Consider the following 15,809-nt stretch of genomic DNA (forward strand, 5'->3'; position numbering starts at 1 on the left):
AATTCATAAATTAGCAGCATTTACAAGTGTTGTTCTCTTTATTGAAAAATCCTTCTAGCTGAAAACATGGTGGCATACTGGGCACTTATACATGGTACAGTTTTGGTTTCCTTTGGACCCAAAACATGGTTAGTTTAATAGTCTATGCATGTACAAAAAAGATATTATGACTCATCCAAACATAATGGCACCTTGACCAAGCCAAGAAAATGTAATATAAAGACAAGGGAACATGGTGCAGTCTGATAGGGAGTTGCTGCATGGATTCTCTATAGGTGTACTTTTAGGCTCCTTTCATACTATCAGTCCATTTGGGTCCACCTGTCAGTTTTTCTGGCAGACCTGATCAGACTCTCCATTCCACTTTGTGGAGCAGCAGATGTAAATACCTACATACAATTTGATCCACTAGAGGAAAAAAAAAAAAAAAAAAAAAAAAAAAAAAAAGGACGGGGGAAGGGGATCCATTCCCCTTCTGACTAGTGGACTGGAGGGCAGTCAGAGCAGAGCAGAATGTGTCAGTGTCTATTCTGCACAAGCAGAGCAGACACCAACCTGTCACCCACCCACTTTGCTCAGCAGACAGATCCCCTGCTGAACGAGTGGATTAAAATGGATTTTGCCCAGTGTGAAAGGGGGCTTAGAGATGCTCTTGCTGTGATAATTTTTAAAGTTTAACGACCAAACGATACATGGCACATAGTTAACCCAACCCTAATCAAACTGATGCCAAGTGCAAAGTTAAACCAATCTGACCAACTGAAAACAGTTCAGTATGCTGAAATAGCTCCATACTCTGTGGAATATCCTCCGCTCTGTAGATTTTCAGGAGAAACGTGACCCATCTAAGTGCTACTCCAGGAGGAAGGAGGAGATTGCTTTCTACATCATCAGCTTCCATGTCCTTTTCTCTCTTTTCCACCTGAAAATAAGGAAGCATAACATATCAATGGCAATGTTATCACGTGAAACAAGTGAAGCCAGCCGGTATGTATCAATGCTATTTAAAGTATAACTAAAGGTAAATCATTTTTTTTTCAAGTTTTGGACAGAGTGGAGACGCATTGGAATGCCTGTTTTTATTGCGGTCTATGCCCTCATTAGGATGTTCCACCCTCTCTATTTGTCCTGTTTGCCATTATCATTGAAAGGGGAAATCTTCCAATGGGGACACTAGTTCTGGTGCCCTGGGGTCCCCAAGGAACTCCCTTAAACTTGCAGGCATTTCCTCTCATTTCCTGTTTGTCTATAGGGCAGGAAGGGAAAGCTCTGCAATGGGACAGATGGCAAAAAATCTGCCAATGACAATCCTTTGCTCTATCCAAAATGAAAATAAACGTTTTGCCTATAGTTCTACTTTAGGGAAACACTGGAACTGTGCTAAAATGAGAATATTTTCTGAATCTGAACTCCAAGTAATCCACTGCAGCATAATCTAGAAAGCACCCCACAGGCAGGGTGGAGGCAAGGGGGAGCAGAAAGGGCACCTGCCCTGGACACAGTGGTGCTATGTGGAGAGGGGGCTCCAAGAGCCAGTAAACACACCACTCTCCAACTGCCTGAATGACGGGTGTGACGCGGTCATCCCTCCTGTCCTTCCAAATGGAGCACAGTGTAGGGGCCATGATAGCTGCTGGAGTGGGAATTCTGCTCTTTCCTCCCACTGACAGCAGTGTAAATTAGGCAGGAAAGAAAGCAGGGCAACACCCTTGCTGAGGGCACAGACATCTTTCCTAGCAAAGGCACCTGAAGGAAAGTGAAGGCAGACTGCCCCTTGTCATGTGACATCTCACATAAATCGGGGCAGGGGAAGAAGTAGATTCCTTCATTTTTGGGCAGGTGCCACGCTGACACTGAACTGTAAGTACACAGAGGGTGGGAGAGTAAGTTATCCCCAGAGCTCCTCTTTCCCTCTCATATTCACCCTACATCCCAGGCTTATTTACACTTGTGGTTGGCAAACAGAAAAACCCCTTAGGGCTCTTTTAAACGGAAGCTGAGACCCATCCACCACACTAAGCCTCTTTTTGCTGCATCTGCATTCACCGTGGAGCTGTGCGCAGGCAGCCTAGAGAAGTGGATGCAGATGCTTCACGGACACAGTCGCATGTCAAAATTTGACATGTGGGAAAGAATTAATCCTCCTGTTGTGTTCGGCAGGCAATACTGTCTGCTGAATGCAGACCCTTCAACCCCAACTGGGCTGTGTTGCAGCTGTGTACAATGCATGCAGTTGTAAGCAGTGGTGTGGGCATTTAGGGTCTAAAAGGCAATGGGCAAGTGATATAACACCTCCTCACCACCTGTCAAACAGCCTCTGAAACGCAAGTCACCATGGATCACTCTTTAGAGGGCTAACGCCACTGTAAACTAACCATCAGAGCCACACTGAGCCCATTATTTAAAAGCACCCACCCGCCCAGTTTCCCTTCTCCCTTCATACCACTGCCAAATCAGTGCTCCGGGCACGTGACACCACTGATACATAGACATTTTTGCTTCCAGTGACACTACCAACAAAAAGTATTTTTCTTTCCAGCGTCACCACAGATACAGGACCTTTTATATTTATAGTGACACCACTGATGTAGTGACATTTTTTCTTTCAGTAATATCACCGATGCAGGGACATTTTTCCCTTCAGTGACACCACCAATGCAGGGATATTTTTTCCTTGGAGTGACACCATAGACACAGGGACATTTTTCCTTCCAGCAGCATCATTTCTTTTTAGTGACACCACTGATGCAGGTGCATTTCTCCCTTCCAATCACACCAACAACATGGGCATATTTTCCTCAAACTTATGCTGCGACAATTCTTTCTACATTACTATCAGCCCCGTATTTTACTGTAGGATAAAATCTGTACTATCAATCTTATAGGTTACAAATGTTTTGGTGTACTGTGTTGCTTGCATTGCTATTAACCCATCCCCACCCCCTATTCCACCCTCCCGGGGGTGTCAAAACTTCACCCTGGGCACTGGATGACCGTGACCTGCCACTGCCTACAGGGTCCCTTAGATTGTAAATCCGGTTTGACCAATCAATTACGTAAGGTTGGAATCTGCTTGGTTGTTTTCTTGTAGTATAGCAAATACCTAAACCTAGCTCAGTTGCTTAGGGTAATGGTTTTCATTCATATACAATTGTATACATCACAGCAAAACTCACTGGGGGCTCATCACCGGTGCCAATGACAAACATGCTGACTTTTAAATATCCCTTAGCCCCAGCGTTCATGTCGTCAGGATCCTGGAGAAGAACCCACTTCCTCATGACAGCATGACCTATTAAGAGAAAAAAATAATAACATTCCCTGGATGTCACCATCCTCCAATCACTTAAAAGAACAGGCAACATACCAGACAGACTGAGCTATAAAAGGGACATTTCCAGATATATCAAATGGATATTCTGAGACAAATTACAACCTAGAAGAAATGTTTCCCTAATAAAAACTGTATTCCCTCTCTGCAGCAGTCTGTGCAATCTGAGCTCCCTGCCACTCTGCAGCAGTCTGTGCAATCTGAGCTCCCTGCCACTCTGCAGCAGTCTGTGCAATCTGATCTCCCTGCCTCTATGCAGCAGTCTGTGCAATCTGATCTCCCTGCCTCTATGCAGCAGTCTGTGCAATCTGATCTCCCTGCCACTTAGGTCTATTCCACTGAACAGCAACAGAATGAGCCCATGGAAACTACAAGCTCTTGTGTTCAGATAGTAAATGTAAAATATGAATTTGTAATATATTTTATACTGCTCAGAAATGTTTGAGCATAATAATATGGAAGGAAAATCTATAAAGAAAAACACTATAGAATCATTTTAAAGAAGGGAAACCAATTTTGTATTACCACAGCAAAGTTAAAAAGGAAAAACTTGGAAGACGACCAAAATAGATTTTCTTACTTGGTTCATCGTATATAAATCCAATATCAAGCTAGAATTGTAAAAAAAACAAAAAACAATTAGTTATACATTCTTTTAAGACATAAATTGACGATACATTTATAATAATTAATACTGTGGGGAATTAAAGAATAAGTTCACCTTTCGTAACATGTTACACCCATATTCAGGGTGTAACATGTTACGATCTCTCTTCTCTCCCCCCGCTAGCTGTCAAATTTTAAAAGAACGTGGCCATGTGGGGCTCCGCCCACCCAGCCGCATCACTCATTCACTTTCCTCTGTGAATGAGAGACTTCAAGGTCCGACAGCCTTAGCGGCTGTCAGCTTGTAGTCCTCAATGAACTACCATGGAGCTGTGAAGCAGCAGTTCATTCATTCTTCCTGTCAGTATATATGCTTGTCCATATATCCTATAAGGGCAAGCAGATATACTGACAGATCTGCAGGACACCTGCATGCAATGTTTTCCAGGCTCCTGCAGACAAAAATAATAAATGCTAATTTTTTTACCTGCAAAAAAAATGTGAATTTATTATTTTTTACTAAAAGGTGAACTTCTCCTTTAGGACAGAAAGATCCTAATTGTTGAAGTATCCAAGACCTCTAAGAAGCCAGAGGCTTACTTGGCCCTATAGACCCTAACCACTTTTCAGTGGTCTGAACTCCAAATGTATGAAGATTGCAATAAAACCATATGTTGTGCTGCCTGTAGCTTTGCAGTGACCTCCTGTATAACAATAAAGTATTAATGTACCTGTGCAAAATGTTCCCACACAAAATTCCAACCACCAGGAAACCAGTTCACCAATGAAGAGTAATGTCCCTAGGCTTCCCTGTCGATTAGGATGCAAGGTTGCTTTGCACAGAATAGTTATACAGCGGGTAAAATAAGTATTGAACACATCACCATTTTTCTAGGTATATATTTTTAAAGGTGCTATTGACATGAAATTTTCACCACGTCGGTAACAAACCACGCAATCCATACAAAGAAACCAAAACAAATAAGCTCAGAAATTAGGTTCTGTTTAACAAAACGCAATGACACAGGGAAAAGGTATTGAACACGTGAAGAAAGGGAGGTGCAAAAAAGGCATGGCAAGCCAAGACACTAGCTGAAATCTATCAGTAATGACAAATCAATACTGCCCCTTGTCAGTATTAATTAATATCAGCTGGTTCACTACCAAGGTGTTATGCAAGAAACATCTAATGATGGGTAAAAACAAAGCTCTCTCAAGACCTTTGCAACCTTATTGTTGCAAAACATACTGATGGTATTGGATACAGAAGGATTTCTAAACTTCTAAATGTTCCAGTGAGCACAGATGCGGCCATAATCCGTAAGTGGACAGAGCATAATTTCACCATAGACCATGACCAGATGCTCCTCACAAGATTTGTGACAGAGGAGTGAAGAATTATCAGAAGAGTTGTTCAAGAGCCAAGGACCACTTGTGGAGAGCTTCAGAAAGACCTGGAATTAGCAGGTAGAATGGTTTCAAAGAAAACAATAAGTAATGCACTCAATCACCATAGCATGCTTGCCACATAAGACTCCATATAGAAAAAGCATGATGAAGCTCATTTAAAGTTTGCTGCACAACATTTAGACAAGCCTGTGAAATACTGGGAGAACATAGTCTGCTCAGACGAGACCAACATTTAACTCTTTGGATGCCATAGTACACCACGTTTGGAGATCAAATGGCACTGCACATCACCCCAAATACACCATACTAACAGTGAAGTTTGGAGGTGGGAATATCATGCTGTGGGGCAGTTTTTCAGCATACAGTACTGGCAAACTTCAAGTCTTTGAAGGAAGGATGAATGGAAAAATGTACCAACCATTCTTGATAAAAATCTGTTGCAATCTACCAGGATGAAGAAGATGAAACGAGGGTGGACATTTCAGCAAGACAATTATCCCAAACACAAAGCGAAAGAAAACTCTCAATTGATTTCAAAGAAAAAAAAGCTGCTAGAATGGCCCAGCCAATCACCTAACTTGAATCCAATAGAAAATCTATGGAAAGAACTAAAGATCAGAGTTTACAGAAGAGGCCCATAGAACCTTCAAGATTTGAAGACTGTTAAAGAATGGGCCAAAATCACACCTGAGCAATGCATGCGATTATTTTCTCCATAAAGGAGGAGTCTTGAAGCAGTCATTGCCAACAAAAGGATTTTGTACGAAGTATTAAATATATTTCATTTACAGTGTTCAATAGGTTTTCCCTGTGTCATTCCATTTTTTTTATAAAAAATCTTTAACATTTTCAGATTATTCAAAAGTGTCACCAAATATGTTCACATTGGCCAGGCCAACAAACAAAAAATAAGGCATCAGATGTAAACCAGAAATGTTGATTGTAAGCCGTACATAAGCTGGGTACCAATGTTACCCAGGAACGCCATTACTTCAAGAATAAAAAAAAAAAAGAAGGGAAAAGAAAAAATTGGGGTTAGGGGATAGGGGAAATAAGGCCAGGTAAAGCATACCCCCTGCCCAAGAAACTATAAACACATGGGTTGGCATAAACAACAGCATAGGGGTATACAATATATCATATCTACAGAAAATCAATCATCTGATGTCTCAGAGGAATAGTACATTCATCCCTGCCATAAGGCTTTAAATTTCTCCCTTTCATTCCCAACCATGTGCACCCATTGCTCAGCTTCCATAATTGCATCTACTTTCCTCTTCCAGTCAGAAAGTGTTGGGCAAGCATATGGTTTAAAAAAAATCTAGGAGTTAAGGATTTAGCTGCGTTCAGTAGATGGGGAGCGATACTTTTTTTTTTTTTTTTTTTTTTAATACAACTTCATAGAAGATGAGGTCATGTGAAAGAGGAGGCAGAGGGGGATTTCCCTCTATGTGGCTTAATGTCAGTTTCTGGATCCAAGGAGTGATTGTATTCCGAAAGGCTGCAATTTTGGGGCAGGTCCACGAAAGGTGAAGAAATGTACCATGTTGATTGCAGCCTCTCCAACAATGAGCATTGGCAGTGGGGAATATCTGAGCTAAATGGGATGGGGTTTTATACCATCGAGTGAGAAATTTATAAGAAGACTCCTGGATACAGGAACTGGTGGAGGAGGTATGTGTCAATTTAATAATCCAATGTATCTGAGGGGGGTAAGTTCCAAGCCCAGTTCCTTCTCCAATTTAATTATGCAATACGGAACCGACATAGAATGCATACTCAACACTAGTTTATAAATTTGGGATAATAAATGTCTAGAGCTTGGGAGTCTAGCGCACATAGATTCATATGGCGTAAAAGCATGCCTAGGTCGCGGCATAGGGTTGAACCCAGTTAAAAAATTAGTCAGTTGATTAGTCAGTTTCCAATCTGCAAGTGGAAAAGTCCCATACGTAGATTGTAAGACATGGATAGGCAGGGGGTACCCTGAGGGGCAAATTTGGCACGGGAAAAATCTCCATCCACTCCACAGGAGCGAAAGAATCCAAGATCCTCTCCCAGTGGGAACCAAGGAAACCCCTCCAGTGGAGCTAGTGAAGATGTCCCAGGAGCATATAATCCGGACCCATTCATTCTATCGCAAACTGCCAATGTGGTTGGAGTCAGGGGTGACGTCCAGTCAGAAAGTCCTCTGGAAGAAGTCGTGATCCAAGGGGCACCCGTTAGATTCCTCCCCACCAGGGGCGGACTGACCATTTGGAAACTCGGGCGCTGCCCGAGGGCCCGGGCCAGCAGGGGGCCCATGAGATGCCCCTGGTACCTTTTTCATAGGTTTTTTTGAGTTTGGGCAAGGACACAGGGGCCCCATGATCCCCTATTGCCCGTGGGCCCCATGAGTTGTCAGTCCGCCCCTGCTCCCCACCATTGTTTTCTCTAATGAAACTCACAGTTTAGTTGGGACATCATGCTGCCAGTTTAGAATGTGCACCAGAGCCATGGCTCTAGAATATAAAGCCATCTCCAGGAGCCCAACTCCACCGTCCATCTTATGTCTACGTAAGATGTCATATGCCAATCTGGTGTGTTTATCATGCCAGATAAAAGTCAGAAATGCTCTACGGAGTTGCTTAAAGAAGGTCTGGGGCAAGGTAATAGGTATAGTATATAAAAAGTAAATAATCCTTGGTAGGATCATCATTTTTAAAACATTCACCCTACCAAACCAGGTCAAGGGGTGGATCTGCCATTGCTGTAAATCCTTTAATATGCCAGGTCAGCAATTTGCTATAGTTAAGGTCATACAAAAGTTTAAAGTTGGGAAAAATAGGAGTCTCCAAGTATGATAAAAAAAAAAAGAGTCCCTCTGCCACACGAAGGGGAAAGACTCTTGCAGCAATTCAGCCAACAGGTGTGGAATATGAATGGGTAGCAGAACAGACTTATTATAATTTATTTTAAAGTTGGATAAAAACAAACTGTTGAAGTTCTGTCATAAGTACTGGGACAGAGATATGGGGTTTCAACAAAAAAAAAAAAAAAAAAAAAAAAAAAAAAAAAAAAAAAGGAAGGGGTCATCGGCATAGGCCGACAGCTTATGCTCTGTGGACCCAATACGGATCCCTGCAATGTCCAGATGATTTTGGATTCTCCATCAAAAGGGATCTAGGACCAGGGCAAATAAAGGGGGCAATGGGCAATAGTCCCATTATGAATTTTAAAGCGGGCAGAGAGTGTGCCATTCATCTTCACATGGGCTGTAGGTTTCCCAAGATCAAGCTAAAATCCAGCCCATCATCCATTCACCAAGGCCTAGTCCTTGTAGCACTGTCATGTAGGCCCAGTTCATACACTCAAAAGCCTTCTCGGTGTCCATTGAAAGTACAACGCAAGGTGTGTGAGCAGGACCATGTTGGGCCAAATGTAATATAGGTAAAGCTCGGATTGTATTATCTCTGGCCTCATGCCCACCATTAAACCAGTCTGATCTGAGTGAACTAGTTACTCAACAGGGTCCTGCTGGCGAACTGCCAGAATTTTGGCCAACAGCTTAGTATCGGAATTCAAGAAATGGGCCTATAGTTGGCACAATATTGAGGGTCCTTGCCCGGCTTTGGCAAAATGGTGAAATGGGCCAGGAGAGCCTCTTGAGGAAATGGGTTGTTAGTGGTGACAGAGTTATAATTACAGAGTGGGCTGGCAAGTATAGAGAATAATTTCTTAGAATATTGATTAGTGAAGCCATCTGGTCCCAGTCATTTGCCCAAGGGAAGGGCAGCAACAGCCTTTCCCAGTTCCTCAGTGGTTATTGGGCGTTCTAGTTCCTCAGTAATATTGGAGGGGAAAGCGGAGTCCTGTATGCAAGTCTGCACAGTAGTAGTCCGAATCACCTCATCCACAGTAGGGGTGTTGGTAGGGAGGTTGTAAAGAGTGTCATAAACCTGTTGAAACAGTCCAGCGATAGCATGAGTGTCCTCCACCAGTCCAGTCTGTTGTCAAGCCATGAACATGACCTAATGCCTGCTGTTTTATAATGGTCTAGCCAGGAGGCGACCACATTTGTTCCCATGTTCATAGAAGCGGTGGGCATAGAAACTAAGTTTGTCCCTGGCTCTACGGTCCAAGCTGAGAGAGAGTGGTGCGTAAAGTTTCTACTGCCTGAGCATCTGAAGAGTCAAAGCGTGTTTTAGGTTTAATTTCTAGGGCATGAATTTCATCCAACAATGCCACAATCTCCCTCCGTTTTTCTTTTTTAATCCGAGAGCCATGGGCTATCAGTTCACCCCTGATCGAAGCTTTGTGACCTTCCCAAAATCGGCTGTGTGAACACGTCTCCGGAGGAATTAGTTTCGAAGTAAAATTGTAGTGAGGGAGAGACCGCTTCGAAAACAGCTGGGCCATCAGCAGGTTCTCATCAAGTCTTCATACCTTTTCAGTCTGGTAAGCAGCTGGGGGGTGAATGGACAACATCACAGGAGAATGATTGTTATGGAACCAATTGAATAAGAAACCACATTACGCAATGAAGTCCTTATCTCGGGTATGCGTCACCCGCCAGCTGTCTACCAAGTAAAGAGCATGCAAAAGCTGTTTAACATGCCTTAGCGCACGGTAGGATGTTTTGCCAAAATGATGTGTCCAGACAAGGGTTCAGGGAAATATTAAAATCTCCCCCTAGAATCACCACTCCTTCCCTAAAGTCCATTAATTTTTTAAGGGTAGTGGATATGAAATTAACAATGCGGAAATGCAAAAAGGTATATTTATGACCATGTTTTAAACCTTTGAGAAATAGAAAACAGCCCTCTGGGTCAATTTGCTGAGAACCCCCCCCCCCCCCGGCCTTAGCAATAGGGGATGTATTATGATATTATTGGTCAAAAAGGTACAAGAGGCATGCGGAGAATAGAGTTGGCAGTGAAGTGCGTCTTTTGCAAGAATATAACATCTGGGGACAGGTGATTTATTTCCTGCCAAAGGCAACCCCTCTTCTGTGGGTAACAAAGCCCTCGAAAATTATAGGACAAGATGTTCAATTTGCTAGCCATGGTAACAGCATAAAAGGGGATGCACAACCAACTATGTATAGTATACTATTCCTCTAGATTAGCAGAACTAAATACGCATTGTCAAACAGATGAGCTCGGACCCCTTCAATCACCCGGATACAAAACATATTGAACCGGTAAAAAAAAAAGCAAAAAGAGAAAAAGAAAAACAACAAGGTCCGCAGGGGAAAAGGCAGACCACCTAAAGGAATGATACCCCCGGAGAGAGGAGAGAAACCTGTCACTGCTACTGCAAATTCACAGAATGTAAGTCCTCCGCCAGAGGACCGGCCTAATGTGGAGGAAATAACCAGGGACATAGTAAAAACACCACTTAGCAACCCCTGGGCAAATCCAGTAAAATATAACTATACAGAGCAGTGAAAACAGCAGCAGTGCAAATAAGAACAGATACCATGACTGGCTGTTATAAAACTAAGTGCAACATCAGAAGACCCAGAGAGTGCAGTGAGGCCTCGTGTCTAGGCACGATCTTGGCTGCAGCTCTGGAGCCGGCTGAGTACGGGGTGAAAAATGACTGGAGCCAGCCCACCCACAATCCACCACTTCTGGGAGTGTGGGAGGAAATTTAGTGTTTGGAAGGCATAGATTTGGGGAGAGCAAGGAGGCTGGAGATCGCTGCTGTACAGAGAAATTTGTCCAGGGCTGCTGGAGCTCAGAGCCCAGATGTCTTCACACCACACTGCTCAGGCCACGCCCCCATGTTATTCCAATTTTTTACACATAACTTAATTTCTGAACGTATTTGTTTTTTCTTATGTATGGATTGCACCTTTAGAAATATATTTACCTAGAAAAATTGTGACGTGTTCAATACTTATTTTACCTGCTGTATTTGCAGTAAAAATGTTTGCCATCATACATGCAAACTTATTCAGTTCAGAGCTCATGTAAAACCAATTTGAATGATAGAAGTTGGGGGGTTTTTTAGGAATATGGGGCTTGGTTAAACTCGAGAGTTAGGTTTTAGAATGGGTTCAAGGAAAGGGATAAAGAGGTATTAAACCCAAAACCAAAAATATACTATATTGTAGTTCACCAATCATTAAATGCAGTGGCTGGATTAGGTTTTTGTAGGCTTTTTTCCCCTCTGTTTTCACCTGGTTCTCCAGCCAGTAATACACCTCCCATATTAGAGTGTACCCCCTGGATGAAGGAGCACCTTTGGACAGCAGCACTGTCAGTCTGGGGGAAGGGTAGTTTAGATGTACTAGCAGATTTCGATGCATTAACACATTGCTGTAACTGCTTAGAATGTGTCAGCTGGAGTTTGGTGTCATCTTTATCTTGGGATAAAAGATTTACACAAATAAAAAACCTGGATTATCCCTTTCTCAAAGTTCATGGTCGGACACAGCTGCTTCTTATTCTTGATCATAGGGTTATGTTGCCACCTACAGCAGTAGGACACTAGGCAGAAAAAAAAACAAAAACAAAAAAGAACAGAGCACTGCCTATGGACAGTCCTAGCTGTTATATAACCCTCTCTCTGCCATAGGCAATCCAGTCAGTCCACAAGCAGTATCAGAAGTACAAACGTTAATAGAGGGGTGGGGGCTGTGTGTCATTGAACTAAGAGAAAGGGAATTTTTATTTTAAGTTTTCTTGTATGTTCATTGATGGACACAGCTTTTTCTTGTTCTTGACCATAGGGAAGTCCAAAAGCAGTGTCTCAATGAGGGGTGGGCAAACCAAAAACAAAACAGGAACAACCAGGCAAACATGCCAACCACCCAAAGAACCCCAAAAGGGGCAAAGAAACAAAAAAACAGTAGCCTGCAAACCATGCAGCCAAACGAGCATCCGAAGACGCAAACACAATCTTTGTAAAATGGTGATTAGGTGTGCACAGATGACCAGAAATCTGCCTTGCAGACCAGACACAGATTACAGATGCCGACAGGCACAGGAAACACAAGTACCCTAGAGAAGCGTGCCGTAATGGGGAACCCCCTTAAGAGTGTACACCTGAACAAGCTCCTGCTAGATTCAAATGGAAAGATGAGGCAGAAGAGGCCATAGGCATAAAAAAAAAAAAAACTGGATTGCCTATAGCAGAGTGGGGTGGGGGATATATACCAGTTAGGACTGTCCAAAGGTCACCTACTCCTGTAGGTGGCAATAAAACCCTATGGTCAAGAATAAGGAGAAGCTAAATCCGTCAATGAATGTAAGAGAAATATTACCATTGTAAGCACCCTTGTCAGTGGTAAATAGTTTGTTTTTCTACAGATGTTGTCCTGCAGATGTAGCAGCTAGGGACTTGAGACAGACTCGCTGGCTGGATCAACAGGTGAAAAAAGGAAAGTAACCCAAAAAAAAAAAAATTAAAAAAAACACACGAATGCAGCCATTACTAGAGTTTGTAAGCTGTAATATAATAAATGCTTGCTTTTGGGTTTAATACTACTTTATGTCATATTTACGTTTCCAGCTTACGTAAAGGTTTAGGCCAAGAGTTACATTAGTGATTGTCTAGGTTAGTGTCAGTTTTTGGACACATTCATTTTTATGTTGTGAAACATTCTGGAACCCCAAATAGTAGTGAGAAAATCCAAATCATACAAGTTTTATTTTGCCAACTGAAAAAAACAAAGGAGAGAGCTACTCCATTTTCCAACACAGACAGCAAATTTATGTAGTCCCGGTTTCCCTTCAGAGCTAAGGTTTTTTACCTTGAATTCTCCTATCATACTGTCAGCACGAATAGACCCAGAGTTGAATAACTGTGGTAGAAAAAGAAAAAAAAATTGTACACATTTTATACAAATGTGGTTCACAAGAAATGTGACTACATAAAGATTGCAAATCCTTTTCTGGGTAGGACAAAAAGTGTCAGCTATTACAAAAGATTAATAATGTGCATGCAACTGTAATCCTAATAGTAATAGAAGAAACGTATTTATTTAGGACAGGTCCTTGTATAGTGCCATCAATTTACACAGTGCTTTACATATACAGTATATTGTACATTCACATCAGTCCCTGACCTCAAGGACAATTCAGACAGGAGCCAATTAACCTACCAGCATGTTTTTGGAGCGTGGGAAGAAACTGGAGTACCTGTCGAAAAACGCACACAGGCACAGGGAGCACATGCAAACTTTAGGTAGGTAGCAATGTGGCTGGTATTCAAATTGACAACCATAGTCTTGCTAGCCACAAATTATTTTATTAACTCAAATTGCAAACTATAAAATAGGAAGACGTATCCCCACCCACGTGACTTTGGTGATAGCTTATTCCCTGACCCCATCCATGATCAACCCCCGGTATTGCTGTTACTTCAAACTTCGCTCGTTTCCCTCCCCCCCTCTTTTTTTCCCCTCTCCTCCCCCCCCCCCTTTTTTTTTTCCTCTCTCTTATATTTTTTTCTTTTCTTTCTCTCCTCTCTCCCTTTTGTTACATGCCCTGATAGTTTTGGATTATACTCAATGGAACACTAGGCATGCTACTTTCTTATTCTCCCCACTTTCATCAGCGGCCCCTACGACAATTTAAGCTGGCTTCCAGTTACCTCTATTGTCATAAGCTTTAGGCCTTGCCTTGTGCGCTGGTGCCGCGTCTATCCTCCCTCCCCGCTACAGCCCTGCATTGCGAAGCACACGCATAGGAGGTTCGATGCAGCAACATCCCAGATAGCACTACAATAACACCTGAATACTACAAGCATAACCTTGTCGTAGCCTTGTTCAATAACGTTGCATATATTTTTGTATTTGATTTCTTGCTCGTGTCGCTGCATGCATTGCCTAATGTCTCTTTCATGTATCATTTGCATGTCTTTTGTACCATTATGCACCTCATCAATAAATGTTTTTTTGGAATAAAATAGGAAGACAGAAGTAACATCCAATAGAATAATTTGGGGCCTCATTAAAATCTCAAGCTGACCTAGGAACATCCAAACAGTATGAGTGAGGCCCAAAGCATGTTTATGATATTGGTAAGACATCTACCACTAATATCTGCAAAATTCCTCAAAAATATTCATCTCTATAAAACAATATTTTCACCTAAACACAACAGCCAGTTCCACCTCAAAGAAAGTCTGCTCTATTATGAATTATTTTGAAGTCCTGCATAAGAGCAGACACCACGTTTGCCTGCTTTTAATTATGTTAGCCAGAAAAGTAACTCGTGTTTAGGTTCGCTTTTCCTGATGTCATAGCTCTGAGCCCTGCCAACTGCCTTTCCTCTGTCCAATGAGACAGTAAATTCATTCTCATTGGACATGGAGATGGAATTTAGTAAAAATGGGGCAAATAAAGTTTTCTGGATCATAAATGTAATTGAAGGCATATTTTGGTGTCTTGTGTAAACTAAATGATCCAGAATAGAGTAGATGTGAAACATTGTATTTTGTACTGTATGTAGCTAGGAAAGGAAACCTGAAACATTGTATCTTGTATGCGGACAGATCACTTTTTAAAAGAGAAGTATGGGGAAAGTGTTTTTAGGTCATACTTCTTCTGGATCACAGGAGTACACTTAGTTTTGCACTCCTGTGACCCAGAGTCAGTTTATATCAGACTATAGTCCACTGTCAACTGACATTACAAACCTGCTCCAGATTCTGAAAGGACCCTGGCCATATTGTCAGGATCCACCCAGTTGCTTGATCGACAGCGCAAGGCTGAGACTCAGAGGCATCTGTGCCCATCACTCTCCAGCCCAGTATTCCAGTGAGCACTGGCGGGGCAGAGCATAGAGCCGGAGACTGACAGTGGGAGGCGAGAAGATCATGTGACTGCTGATCACTCAGTTCTTGATCGCTTAGTTTTCAGTCTTCAAGTCAATGTGGGACAGCTGCAGCATAAAGGCGAGTATGTAGGCAGGTAAAGGGCAGAGTAGATTCCTCCTGTACACCTCCTACATGGAGAACACAGAGTCCCTATATGGTCAAGGAGGGAGGGGAAGTAAGTGGAGAGGCACTAGCTGGGAAAGTGCAGGCTAATCACTCCAGCCAAAGTTTAGAAGCAAGCATCTCTTAGCTATCTCCTGTTGAGAACTGTTCTGGGTCATGGAGCTGGATTGGTTATGCTGCCACTCAACGTTATGCAGTTAAGTTGTTCATTGATCAATTTTGGCCTCCATGTGAATGTTTTCACAAGAAGTATCATAGTAGACATTGCGTAAACCTGGCTGTTGAGCCTGTGAAGGAATGAGGGGTCAACATGTGGATACCCCTGGGAGTGAGGGGGTTGAGCAGGCACAGCCAGGAGGGTGGAGGGGTCCAGTCTCTGGCCACAATTCTCACACAGGGAAGTACAACGTGGGCTAGGAAATAGGTTAGCCCTGGAAGTTTGTACCATTTTTAGGATGACCCCGCTGCTCGCTAGGGCCATGCATGAGAAAGTCTGGGATCCACTTACATGTACAGTATGTATGTTTGT

At 42.6% G+C, this 15,809-nt stretch overlaps 1 protein-coding gene across 6 annotated transcripts in view; it reads right to left on the bottom strand.

Moving 5' to 3' along the window:
- The window catches only part of MYOF (myoferlin), a 203,859-nt gene that overhangs the window by 105,489 nt on the left and 82,561 nt on the right, over positions 1–15,809 (bottom strand). For all 6 annotated transcript variants that reach the window (XM_089690312.1, XM_089690311.1, XM_089690309.1 and 3 more), the window contains exons 9-12: positions 13,089–13,139; positions 3,912–3,942; positions 3,177–3,292; positions 796–922 (exon numbers count right to left, since the gene is read on the bottom strand). In XM_089690312.1, the coding sequence (XP_089546438.1) occupies positions 796–922; positions 3,177–3,292; positions 3,912–3,942; positions 13,089–13,139 (325 nt within the window). The remainder of the gene's footprint in view (positions 1–795; positions 923–3,176; positions 3,293–3,911; positions 3,943–13,088; positions 13,140–15,809) is intronic.

The sequence above is a fragment of the Staurois parvus genome, unplaced genomic scaffold (assembly GCF_062004578.1).
Source record: "Staurois parvus isolate SC_StPar_1 unplaced genomic scaffold, SC_StPar_1.0 ptg000525l, whole genome shotgun sequence".
NCBI lineage: Eukaryota > Metazoa > Chordata > Amphibia > Anura > Ranidae > Staurois > Staurois parvus.